The sequence below is a fragment of the Helianthus annuus genome, chromosome 16, assembly GCF_002127325.2.
Source record: "Helianthus annuus cultivar XRQ/B chromosome 16, HanXRQr2.0-SUNRISE, whole genome shotgun sequence".
NCBI classification, from domain to species: domain Eukaryota; kingdom Viridiplantae; phylum Streptophyta; class Magnoliopsida; order Asterales; family Asteraceae; genus Helianthus; species Helianthus annuus.
Genome location: NC_035448.2, coordinates 107908640 through 107921784, shown reverse-complemented (window position 1 = coordinate 107921784; position 13145 = coordinate 107908640). Strand labels below are relative to the sequence as shown.

At 46.4% G+C, this 13145-nt stretch overlaps 2 protein-coding genes across 3 annotated transcripts; both read left to right on the top strand.

The window, feature by feature from the left end:
- The first annotated feature begins 2297 nt into the window (after positions 1-2297).
- LOC118488271 lies at positions 2298-9366 on the top strand. 2 transcript variants are annotated; one of them, XM_035985550.1, is made up of 3 exons: positions 2298-2428; positions 2498-2788; positions 2860-9366. In XM_035985550.1, exons 1-3 carry the CDS (start codon positions 2423-2425, stop codon positions 3277-3279), a joined length of 717 nt encoding a protein of 238 aa, XP_035841443.1. In that variant the 5' UTR covers positions 2298-2422; the 3' UTR covers positions 3280-9366. The 2 variants fall into 2 exon arrangements, with proteins under 2 accessions (XP_035841443.1, XP_035841442.1); XM_035985549.1 differs by having other exon boundaries at positions 2389-2788.
- A 2436-nt stretch (positions 9367-11802) lies between these two features.
- On the top strand, positions 11803-12333 carry LOC110889169 (extensin-like). Its single transcript, XM_022136677.1, has one exon. It carries the CDS (start codon positions 11803-11805, stop codon positions 12331-12333), a length of 531 nt encoding a protein of 176 aa, XP_021992369.1.
- Positions 12334-13145: the final 812 nt, after the last annotated feature.

Genomic DNA, 13145 nt, shown 5'->3' with positions numbered 1-13145 from the left:
CTGGGATGGTTAGGGTTCGTCACTTTGAGTTTTTATGCCGATCTCATGGCATCGAGCCGACTGTGGAGAAATTCCGGGCTTTCTACCAACTGCAAAGGACGATGGGTTTCTTCTCCTTTGCCAGCCGTGGCGCTGCAAAGAAGATCTTGTTAAACCCTCCAAAGAGCTTCCACGACTGAAACCTAAGTTCTTCTTTATTCGGGAAGAGGTACTTCCGATTGCCATGCCCTTCAGGGACTGGACTGATGCAGTGTTGAAGGAAGATCTTCCGATCCCCAAGCAAGCCTTATGGTATCAACAGTTAACCCCTACCCCGAATCGGGTATTTGGGGAAAATGTGCTGGTGGCCGCGCGGATGAGTGACCAGTGGTCAACAGAAAGTAAAGAGGTGCCTGTCTTGAAGATTGGCGATCAGGGTCAGTGATTCTCTTTCTTTTCTTTGTTTCAAGTGTTTGTTTTATTGTTACTTATTTTATTTAGACGTGTAGAGGCGCAACTATATCAAGCGGCCTTCGCTACATTTGGTGGATCTATGGGCGTGCGCCTATTGCGCGAGGATGAGGAGAGCTGGTACGAAAAAATCAGAGGCAATTTTATGTACCCTATTGCTGATGCCTTTACCACGCCGCCTACCACGACTGAAGGTGCGCAACTTCGTAAACCTCGTCCTTTGCGCTCTGTGACTTCTGCTGGGAAAGAGGTTGTCTATCTTTCCAGTGAGGAGTCTGTAGGGTCTTCCAACGGCGAGCTAAGTTCGTGGTCTAATATTTTTGCAGGTGTGTTGCGCGACCTGGGGATTGACCCGGAAGAGAAGAAGAAAAAATCTCTGAAAAAGAAGAAAACAGTTAAAGCGGGTCCGGAGGTGACCAGCAAGGGGGCTGGTAGTAGTCGCGCAACCGCTGCCGCTGTTAAAGGTACTCTTCGCCTTCGACAGAGTGACTTAAACGATTACGTGATAATAAGTGACTCACTTGAAGGCTTATTGCGCACAGCTGATGTAAAGACTAGAGCGGGTAGCTCAAAGAGTTCTGGAAGCGCGGGTTCTCGTAACCTTGATGCTGGCGCGACCCCTTCGGTGCATGAAGAGGAAACTGAAGAAGAAGAAGAAGATGCTGCTGCCCAGTTGGTTGGTAGAAAAAGAGTTAGGAGTGAGACCACAGCTGGTGTGGCCTCTGCGCCGATTGTTGACGTGCTTCCCTTGGTTGGGAAGACGAGCAAACTGCGCTCTCTGTACAAGTTCTCTCCTGTTAAGCTCCTGATTTCTCTCCCTTTAGTTATCTTTCTTGCTTAATTATTTGTTTTATTTCCCGCAGAGATCAAGAAGAAGACCCCTGAGAAGGGTGTCACGTTTACTGAGCCAGAGCTGAAGAGGCCGAAAATTACGATCAAGTCTTCTCAGACTGCTGGTGGTGAGTCTGCTAAAGAGAAGAATATTGCTGAACAAGACGTGGCGAATGCTGTTGACCCGCAGCGGAAAGCTGAGGAACGTCGTAAGGAGGAAGATAAAAAGAAGAAAGCTGAGGAGGATAAGAAGAAAAAAACTGAGGAAGAGAAAAAGAAGGTTGAAGAGGAGAAGAGGAAGAATGCTGAGGAGGAGAAGAGAAAGAAGGCTATGGACAAACCTATCAATGTTCAAGAGTCTGAGGTCGTTAGTGGTTCTGAGAGGAGGCAAGGGCCTGAAGTCGTCAAACCTACCCACCCCGCGCATGCTGAGACCCACGACCGTTTAAAGATACATACTTACAAGGGGTCGAGTCGGTATACCTCTGGTGGCGCGAGCTCTGGTGGAGCTAGGGGCTATAACCCAAACGTCATTGGGGCGAAAGACACCGTTGGTGATATATATTATAAGAGTTATACCGAGGAAGAACGCGGTGATGCTCCTCACCAAGCTCCCTGGAGTTTGAAGCAAAAGGATACATTTCAGGAATTCGGGCCCTGCCGTGATTGGTTCTTGAACTCGTTTACTACTGGAGAGGTTAACCGGCAGAGGGCGAAGACCCATGAAATGTTGTATCGAACTTTCGTGCTTCGAGAAGCTAATGCTCGCGCCGCCAACCATCAGATAGTTCGCGAGTGGCGAACGATGGTTAGGGAGCGGGCAGACTGAGAGGGTTATCGCGAGCGGATGCTAAAGCGTATCGCTGATTTTGAGAAGTCGAAGGCCACCTTTGATGAGGAGAAGACCAAGTTTGATGCAGACAAGAAAGCCGAGGAATGGGGGCGCGAGGGCATTAAAAATAAACTCCATACTGCTGAACAGCAATTGGCCAAGGAGAAGGCCGAGTTCAAGCGTATATGTGAGAGGGATAATGAGCGCGCCTTCGCGGCTCGGAACAAGATTGTTGATCTTGAAGCAAAAGTTGCTGAGCTGACCGCGAAAGTTGAAGATGCGCAGGCTTAGAAGGCTGCCAAGCAGCAGATGGAGGTTAGTTTACCACTTTACTTTTTCTTGCTATGTTGTTTACAAAATAGCTTAAATCTTGTCGCTTTTCAGGCTGAGTTGGCTGAGACAAAGGTGCAATTATCCCGCAAGGATAAGGATCTCCAGGCCAAGGATGTCGAGATCTCTGAGCTTAAACGCCGTCTGAATGATCAGATTGACAGATGCGAGTCCTTGGAGATCGACCTCGAGGCAGAGAGGGTTAAGGCTGCCACTGCTGAAGAGGCGCGTGCTGTCAGCGCTGCCGCTCTTAATGTGGCTAAGAACAACTACTCAGAGGCCCAAGGCATCGTTGACACGCTTGTGTCTGAGGCTGAATGGATGCGCACTCGTGGAGTAGTGCTGGTAAGTTTGTACTTGCATATTTTTGCATGCCTGATTTGCTAGCTGGTCCTAATATGCGGTTCTCGTTATAGGTTGCCAACTCTATCCTCAATGCTGGCGAGCTGGATCGCGCTGTCGCTGCTCTTACAGATTCTGCTCGCGCAGTGGGTCATCGAGGGGGCTATCTGGAATGTGCCCAACACGTTGAGGAGATGCTAGGACAAGAGTTTGATGTGAGCCATTGCTCGGTGACCGACCAGGCTAATGCTGCGCTTACGCGTGCTGAGGATGCTTATGACAACCTTACTTTGCCTGCGATGGATTTGGTCATGGAAGCTTTAAAGAAAGACGACTGGTGTCAGCGTCTTAAGGCCATTCTTGATCCACCAGTGACTGTGGAGTTATCGGATGAGGAGGAAACAGCTGGCGATGATGGTGGAAATGGCGATGATGATGGCGGGAACGATGATGATGGCGATGATGATGGTGAACAACATGATGAACTAGAATAGGCTTTGTCGATAGGCTTTGTGCCTTGTAATTTCTTTTTGTATTTTGACTGTACAACGTTGCGCTGCTGCGCATGTTTTATATTACATGAATTGTATTTGTGTTTTCCCGTTACAATTATTGCATTGTTGTCAAAAACTTAGGTTAAATTAGCTCGAATAAATGGAAGTCTCTTTAGGTAAAGTGGAATTGCTCGGTCTCGCGCTTTGTTCGCGGAGGACCTTGGGGGCGGTTCTCGTTTGATAATCTCTAAGTTGCTGGAGTGTTTTCGCGCTAATCAGAAGTTTAACATGCATTTGTAACGAAAGAAGTAATAGAAAACATGTCGTATGCTTTCATTAATTCGGAAACGGGCACTTATGCCAACATACATTAATTGCAAATGGCGTATAGCCAACATAGAAACGTAAAAAGGCGCATGGCAAAAGTAAGTTACATATAGCATTTGCGCAGTTGTTGCGCGTTCCACGTTCGCGGTAGGATGTAGCCATCTAGGGTGCGTAACTTGTAAGCCCCTTTGCCTAGCACTTCGTGGATCAGATATGGGCCTTCCCATTTGGGTGCTAACTTTACTGGACGTTCCGCATTTGACGCTTCATTATCTCGGAAGACGTATTCTCCTGGAGTGAAGGTACAAATGCGGACTCTTGTATTGTAGTATCTTTCCAGTTGGGTCTTGTACTTGGCTTCCCTGATGCGCGCGATTTCGCGCCTTTCTTCCAACAAGTCCAAGTCAAGACGTCTGTCCGCTTCATTGTCGATTGCGTTGACCGCTATCAAGCGCGGGGAGGGTAGGCCGACTTCTGCCGGGATAACCGCCTCTGAGCCATATACTAAGCTAAAAGGGGTTTCGCCGGTACTAGTTTTTGGCATGGTTCGATGAGCCCACAAGATGCTCGGGAGCTCATCTACCCAACCTCTTCGCCTTGTGCTCAGTCGGGCCTTTATCCCCTCGACAATGCACTTGTTCACGCTTTCCACCTGTCCGTTGCCTTGAGGATGCGCAACGGATGTGAAAGTGTGTTCAATTTTCATCTGCTTCATCCACTTTTGGAGGTCTTCTGACGCAAAGTTGGTGCCATTATCGGTTACAATCTTGAGCGGGAGGCTAAATCTGCATATGTTGTGCTCCCAAATGAACTTGCGCACCATCATAGCTGTAGTTGACACGAGGGCTTTGGCTTCCACCTATTTCGTGAAGTAATCGACGACTACTATTATGAATTTGACGGCGCCAGGAGCCTCTGGGAAGGGTCCCTCCATGTCGATTCCCCACTGCTGGAAAGGCCATGCAGTAGATACAGGGATAAGGTCGTTCTTGGGGCGCAGGGTTTTTGGAGAGTGTCGCTGACAGGAGTCGCATTTGCGGATCTCCTTCAGGGCATCGACATGCATCCCTGGCCAGTAATATCCGGCGCTCATGATCTTCGCGACAACCATGCGCGGTCCTGCATGGATGCCGCAGATCCCTTCGTGGATCTCTCTGATCAAGTAGTTCGCATCTTGGGGGTCCACACAGCGAAGCAGTGGTCCCAAGAAGGATTTTCGGTACAGAATACCGCCATTTATTTCGTATTACAGGGCCTTGTTTTGAATCTTCCTTGCCTCTGCCTTGTTTTCGGGGAGTATCCCTTCTTGTAAATACTGGATTATGGGGGTCATCCAGGATGGTTGTCTCATCTCAATCACGTTCACTTGACGCAACAGTACTGATGGATTTTTGAGTACTTCTATTCTTACGTCTTTTGCAAGGTGCTGAAAAGAAGTCGAAGCAAGCTTGCTTAAAGCATCAGCTGGCTTGTTTTCCGAGCGATTGATGTGGATAACCTTGTGAGATTTGAATTGTTGAAGCAATTCTTTTGCCTGTTCCAGATATAGAGCCATGACTTCGCCCTTTGCATCGTATATGCCATTGACTTGGCTGGCTATCAGGAGTGAGTCGACATGTGCTCGTAAGCTTTTGGCTCCCATTTTGATGGCGAGGCGTAAGCCTGCCAGAAATGCTTCATACTCCGCCTCGTTGTTGGTGTTTTTAAAGTCCAACTTGATGGCGTAAGTAAATTCATGATTCTCGGGGCTCACCGGGCGCAATCCAGCTCCTGCGCCATCTTCATTTGATGCTCCATCTGTATAAAGCATCCAAGTCTCATCAGTCACGTCTTTCTCAGGAGTCTCTATCAGCTCGCATTCTTTGATTTTATCGGCCGGCACTTCTGTGACGAAGTCGGCTAGGACCTGACCCTTAATGGCTGGACGTGGCCTGTACAAGATGTTATGGCCTCCCAGCTCAATGGCCCATTTTGCCAATCTGGCTGATGTCTCAGGCTTTTGCATATTGTGCCGATGTGGAAGTTGGTGAGCACGGTTATCACATGGCCTGTGAAATATCTGCGCAGCCTTCGGGACGCGTGTAGCAGCGCGAGAACTAATTTTTCCATTGTGGATCATCTTGTTTCTGGGTCAGTGAGTACCATGCTGACGTAATAAATTGGAGTTTGGACTCCGTTTCTCTCCACTAACAGTACCGACCCCACTGCCCTGTCTGAAGAGGACAAGTACAGTACTAGTGGTTCTTTTTCGAACGGTGCAATCAGGGTAGGGAGTTCGATCAGACACGCTTTCATTTGTTGAAAAGCTGTCTCGGCCTCGGGTGTCCACTTGAACTCCTGCTTCTTCACACAATTGCGCAACGTGCTAATGAAGAGGTACGACTTCGCGGCGTGATTGGAAAGAAAACGATTAAGCGCGGCCAGTCGACCGGCCAGTCGTTGCATCTTTTTGATGGTTTGCGGTGAGGGCATTCGCTCTATAGCCTGTACTTTCTCTGGGTTCACTTTGAAACCACCGTTTGTGACAATGAAGCCTAGAAACTTCCCTTCTTCCATGCCAAAAGAGCACTTGGCTGGATTCAGCTTCATATTTACACTACGCAATGAATTGAACGTTTTTTCGATGTTTTTCAACATTTGGTCCTCTTCGGGACTTTTGACCACTAGATCATCGATGTATACTTCGATATGCTTTCCGATGTCTCCTGCGAAGGTCTTGTCCATCAATCGTTGATATGTTGCGCCAGCATTTTTTAGGCCAAAAGGCCAAAAGGCATCTTTGTGTAGCAGAAGATTCCAAGATCAGTTCTGAAGGCTGTCTTGTCTTCATCTTCGAGTTTCATCTGAACTTGATGATACCCTTTGTAACAATCCAAAAAACACTTCCATCTATATGGCGCGAGCGAATCTATCTTTTTGTCGATCTCAGGCAAGGAATAGCAATCCTTTGGGCATGCCTTGTTGAGATCAGTATAGTCTACGCACATTCGCCATCCGCCGTTTGACTTTTCAACCATCACCGGGTTCGCAACCCAACTCTGATATCGTACCTCCCGCAAGATCCCAGCTTTGAGTAACTCGCATACTTGCTCATTCATTGCTTTCGTTTTGTCTGCTCCCAAGCTGCGCCTTCTTTGGACCTTTGGTTCAACAGAGAGGTAAGTGTTTAAGCAATGTTCGGTTATGTTGCGCGGGACACCAGTCATGTATGCCGGGGTCCAGGCAAATATATCCATATTTCGTAACAATAATTGCTTCAATCGCGTTCGGATGTCTGATGAAATGGCGTGGCCAATTGTCACTGTTTGCTCTGCGTATTTGCGGTTTAAGACCCATTTTTCGGGCTCGATCGTAGAAACCTTCGCCGCTTTCGCTGGGCGCATTTCGTCAGTTGACATCACTTCCTTTTTGGCATAGATGTTTGCTACTCCTGTCTTGGTTGGGAACCCTATCGCAGAGTGGGGCGTTGAAGTTACCATGTTCAGCTCACTCTGGGTCTCCCTCCCAATTAGCACATCATGTCTCGATTTCACTGGCATCACCATGAAGTTCACATTTGTTGTTCTTGAATGTTTTCCGTCAGAAAGTGTGATGGGGAAACTGATCTGACCGAGTGGGAAGACTATCTCGTTGCAAAATCCGGACAAGGGATAATCGACTGGCTCGAGTCTCGCCTTGTCCTCTTCATCAAATTGGTTGAAACACTGCTCGTAAATGATGTCTGCTGTACTTCCTGGATCAATGAATATGTATTCCGTTTCATAATGGCCGATGATACCGGTAATGACGACGGGTCGTGTGGCACGAGGACCGCCGCGCACTATCGAGAAAATGACCTGTTGCTCTTGCCATGAAGGCTCGTATGGACGCTTGCCTTTCTCTTTCGCGCTATACCTACGTCCATTGACCATGTGAGTTTCTAGACGTCGGACTTTCTTGTGGTTCCCTTCATCATGGCGCTGGAGCTGACGAGTTTCTTTGCGCACGTTCTTCATCAGATGGCTTAGTTTACCGCTTTTAAGTGCTCTCTCGATTTCTTGGCGCAAACTATAACAGTCATCGGTCAAGTGCCCTGAGTCTTTATGAAAGTCGCAGTACAAGTTGGGGTCTTGCCCCTTCTTGTTTGTCATAGGCCTGGGAGCCTTGAAATCGTAATTCTCCGTCACCAATACTTCTTTTTGCGTTTTTGTGAGCGGAGTCCAGTGCTTGTCACGATTGTCGTCTTTGACCGCTTTCTTGTAACCGATTCGGTCAATTGTTTCACGTGCGTCTTCCCTGTAGCGCGGCCTGACGTCGTGGCCTCTTTATCTCCCAGACTTCCAGTCGTTACTCTTGTATTTGTTGCGTTTGTTGTTGTCGCGCGTGTTTCCTCTAGAGAATCGATCTTCAGAGTAATAACTTTTGCTACCAGCGAGTGACTCCTCGGTTTGCGCGACGATTTTTGCAGCCTCCATGAGTTTATCCCACTCCTTTGGCATTCCATCTTTACCTGTGATAGTTCTAATGAGACTATCACAGCGGATGGCCTTCTTGAAGTGACAACGCATAAGTTGTTCACTGACGCCGTCTATCTCCAAACATTCCTTATTAAAACGGGTGATGAAGTCCTCCAGACCTTCACCATCTCTTCGCCAAATATCTTCTACTTCGGCTGTGTCGCGCTGGTAGCGACGTTGTTGGCTGAAGCAGCTCAAAAACTGTGTCTTGAAATCTACCCACGATTTAATCTTCCCAGGCGGAAGGCTATCAAACCAGGCGCGAGCCGCCCCGGTAAGAGTTTGAATAAACAAGTGACACCACATGGGCATGTTCCAACCTCCCATGCAGCCTACACTTGTGAATGTTCTGACGTGATCATCTGGATCAGTCAACCCGTTGAATTTCCCGACAGTCGGGGGTAGTTTCTCTCGTGAAAGCGGCGCGAGTGCAATTTTCGGGATGAACTTGGAGTGTTCCACAGCTTCCGCTGGTCGGTATGCCAGGCGGAAATCTCTTTCAGCCTCTTCTGTGTACCCGATGTGCTGTCTCGGCTTGAAGTACTCGTGGTTTTTTGGCAATCGGTTAAAGACTGACGAACCCTCGTCATCTACCCAAGTCGGATCGTTCGGGTCTGTTTCTTCCCATTCGTTGTTCATGTTGCGCGGCGTGAGCCGGCTGTGAACAGGGCCTCGTTGAAGGGTTGATGGATAGTCGTAATAACTATCCGTTTCCCCTCTTGTATCGCGCGTGTCGTGTACGCTCAAACGTCTGGTGGGGGGAGGCCTGTTTATTCTGCCTTGGAGATTTGGCGGTGGAGGCATCTGGCGCGCTCCTTAACTTGGGGGAGTTACTAAGGACGGTTCTGCTGTCAAAACTGCTTGTTGCGCAATCAGCGACTGGTACGCTGCATTGATAGTGGCGATGTTTTTTGCATACCACGAGGCTGGGGTTTCGCCTTCTGGTAAGCCTAGTAATGCCGAAACATTCTGAGCCGGCGCTGTGTTCGAAGGTCCTTCTCCATTGTTCCCTGGGGTGACCACTTGAGTGATGCGGGTGATGCTCCCGCGCGGGCCTCCAGTATTGGTTCCGTCGACCTCACCAATTTTTTCGATTTGTTGGGCTTGGAAGTTTTGGATTCCTTCACCCAACGCTGCGTTAGAGTTGGCTCCGAAGCCGAACTCTGGAATGGTTCCTTGAACAGCCATGGTCGAAGGAAGAAAAGATGTCAAAGGCTCAAATAAAAGAAGATGAAGGTGGTTATAGAAAAAACCGGTGGGCGCCAATGAAGAAACACTGAACTGATTAAGGTACTAATCAGTTTGGTTTATGTTTCTATCATGATGGTTAATCTTCTAATGAATATTTGAGCTCCGACTGGATGGATCAATCCTGCAAAACAGAACACCGTTACTCGTTAAGAGGGGAATGTGGGGGTTTCCCTCTTAACCAGGCTCCGGCGTGAGAATAAGCGACTGTTTTGAGAGTAATTAAGTGCTAAGAATGAGAGTAGAGGGAATGGAATGTTTAGCCTGTGGAATGAGGTCTCTATTTATAGCCGGAGAGGTGTAAGAGGATATGGGCTGATGGGCCTTGGGCCGGAAATGGACAGCATAGCGGATATGCTCCTTGCCTCGCTGGTGTCGACCGTTTAGTGGCTTCTGGAAGTTCTTTGGTGCTAGCGCACCTTGATTGGAGCCACGTGTCATTGTTGTCGGCCCTGCTGTCTTTCTGCCATCGGCAGACAAGTGGAGATCGTGGGACAGTTGTCTCCGTCCCCTGATTGGTGCCACGTAGACGTCCTTATGTACTTATCGTCAGGCGATCGTGGCGCACGATTGACCAGACCCTGCTGGACGTTCATTGGCTATTTTCACTGCCACTTGTACCTTGTGTACCACTGGAGGTAGCCTCGCGCTTCCCTCTTGTGTGGTTCTTGTTGGGCATGTAACTAACCCGCGCGGGGTTAGTATGCCCATGTGTTCCTTTATTTATGCTAAGTGTTGATATCTGAGCCTCTTGAGGGCTATGCCTCGCGCGACACAGATCGAAACGTGGTGTAGGTCGCGCGAGGCTCTCAGTAAGAGGTTTATTAAAATAAGGAGTATGGTCTCAGGCGCAACCACAACGGAGGTTTGCGCGGCTTTTTGGGACCATACCCTTCAGGTAATGAATTTTGATTTATAAAAAACTAAATTATAATTTTTGTACTTTATGTTTTATTAGATTTTAGATTTGGTCCTTTAAAAAGATGACTTTCACTCACGCCCTTTATTTTAGAACCTTTTTTTTGTTTTTAGTGCATTATACTAAATTACAATTTTGTCGTCTTGAGAAGCTCATTGAGCTTTACATCAACATTAACATGCTTCAAGGTTCGATTTTTGTTCTATTGAGAATCTTAAGAACCAGGTCAGGTCATCAACGACATGGACAAGCTCATTGAGCTTTACATCAACATTAACATGCTCAAAGGTTCGATATTTGTTCTATTGAGAATCTTAAGAACCAGGTTAGGTCATCAACTACATGGACGCTAACGTTTTCCTCAATGTCACTCATGTGACCAACATATGCCATGACTCAACAGGGAAATTGAATGAGGTTAGTCATTAGTGTATAAGACAAAAGATGGGTGAAATTTTCAAATAAAGGATAGTGAGTGAAAGTCAGTTTTTAAAAGGGTGTTATCTATAACTTGGTGAAATATAAAGGACAAGAATCAATAAAACTTAGCTAGGTTAAAGAAGGTGATACTTTATCATTTGTTAAAAGGACTAAAGGACAAGTAAATATGAAAATAGAGACCATATTCTATTCGAAATTAGTTCCGAGCAAAACAATTTTTTTCATTGTTAGCGAAATTATAATTATTTTTTATTCTAACTAGGGTTGTAGCTAAACCTGCGCTTCACAACGAGTAACAACATTTTCCTTGCCCAATGCGATGGTAATTTGGTTAGTATTGTTTTGGTTCGTTACGCGTAGAAATTCGATCGTCATTAGTGTTATATATAATTTTCCATTAATATTTACGTTAGTAGTAGTAATAAGAATATCCGATTATTAATTGGTGAAAAATATAAAAAGTAGTAGATTAAGAAATATTTGGATCATGTTAGTCGTTGAGCTTGATCATGAGAAATTTAAACCCACAAACATTAATGTTGGAAAAATAAGGCCCAGACTATTCACACTCGTCATTTGGTCTATTCACACACCCCAAAACGTCATGCTTTGGCCAAAGCGGGGCGCTTTGTGGTATAGTCAACAGACAAGGACTGAGCATGTCAGTCCTTCTGTTGATCTCGTACACTGTTTATTTTTTGGGGAAAAAGTGAGGTTTTGGTGGAAATAATGAGTTGTTGGTTTGTTGTTTGGTTGTGTTTTTTTATTGAAAAGTTGTAGATTTTTGTTTTATTTTTATAAAACATATATAATTTAAAGTTGTTTTATTTTTACATAACATATATAAATTAAAGTTGAGGTGGGGCCCTTGCTGTTGGAGATCCCGAATGATGCTAGTGAAGTTAGAAGTGTGCTTGGTGAAGTATCTAACAATAGAAACTTGTTCACAATTTATTAGGCTATCCACCTTGCATTTTTTTCTAAGGTAGCGTTTGGTATGGAGGAATGAGAGGTGGAATGGAATGGACCATTGAGAGGGAATGAAGAAAAGAGTGCTTGGTTGGTCGATGGAATGGAATCGCCCATTCCAAAATGCATTCCATTCCCTCAAAATCATATCATCCCCCCCCCCTGTTTTTTTTCCATTCCATTCCCTCTTCACCCTTCATTGACAACACCACAACTCACTATCGTTGCCACCACCCACCACCACTGTCATCCGCCGCCGGCACCCCCCTTTGCCACCACCCGCCACCGCCGTCACCCGCCACCGTCGTTGCCGCCACCCACCTCCATCCCCGCCACCGCCGTCGCTGCCATCGTCGTTGCCACCTCCGATCACCGCTACCACCCACATTCGATCATCGCCGCCGCCATCATCGCTGCCACCTCCGATCACCACCGCCCTCGCCACCCACCTCCACCATTGCTATCAACCACCACCACCCACCGCCACCACCGCTACCACCTACCACCTCGCCACCGCCTTTGACCACTGCCGCCACCCACCACCACCACCGCTGTCACCACCCGTCGCCATCTCCATTCGCCGCTGTCTCCACCCACCACCGTCGCCGCTACAACTGCCACCTATCACCACCCACCATCGCCGCCCATCATTGACCACAACCATCCGATTTTATTCTTGCGTCTTTTCTCGCATACCAAACAACAAAAAGTAATGGTTCATTCAATTCTCACATGGTAACCAAACAAGACATGTAATGGTAATGATCAATTCCATTACCTCATCCATTCCATTACCTCGTCTATTCCATTCCTCCGTCTATTCCATTACCCCATACCAAACAGACCCTAAGTTTTCACTTTACGCATTGGTTATCTTCCTTTATCGTTCCGTATTCTTTGTTTCTCTAAATCGTCTGTAAAATTATAAAAAAAAGTTGGTGAAATTGAAATTTGTGAGCCTTCAGAATCAGACGAAGGTTAAAAACACTCAGAAAATCACCAAAATGATATTGAAATTTGTGTGCCTTCAAATTATTTTGGGAAACATGAAAGAAGACAACCTCACGAAACGAGGTATCATAATCATGGAACGAAGAAATTTGAACTTGGAAGAGATCGAAGATTTGGGTACAACTTCAAGTTATGAAGATCACTATGCAGGAGTTGATCATGACGACTATAATAAAACGGAACATAATCCCAGATTGTCTTGAGAAACATTTTTATCACGTGTCATATGTTGGACAGAATATAGTACAACTAGAGGAGTTTACTTGACATCACTATAGCTATTTAGTTATATGAAAAATTAATTGCCAGTATTATATATTTTTTAAAGTACTACACTTTCCTCTTCACATTGCACATTGTATGAATCAGAAAAGGAAAAACACTACCATAGGTGAACCCTTCAGAAGAAATTGCAGGCTGATACATAAAAATACATATAACGAGTTATCGTCTTC

Bases quoted from the DNA above. Each gene is read 5' to 3' on its own strand.
- LOC110889169 (XM_022136677.1), top strand. From the start codon at position 11,803: ATGCATTCCATTCCCTCAAAATCATATCATCCCCCCCCCCTGTTTTTT.
- LOC118488271 (XM_035985549.1), top strand. From the start codon at position 2,423: ATGGAGGTTAGTTTACCACTTTACTTTTTCTTGCTATGTTGTTTACAA. The intron at 2,789-2,859 runs GTAAGTTTGTAC...TTCTCGTTATAG, and splicing joins GCACTCGTGGAGTAGTGCTG to GTTGCCAACTCTATCCTCAA.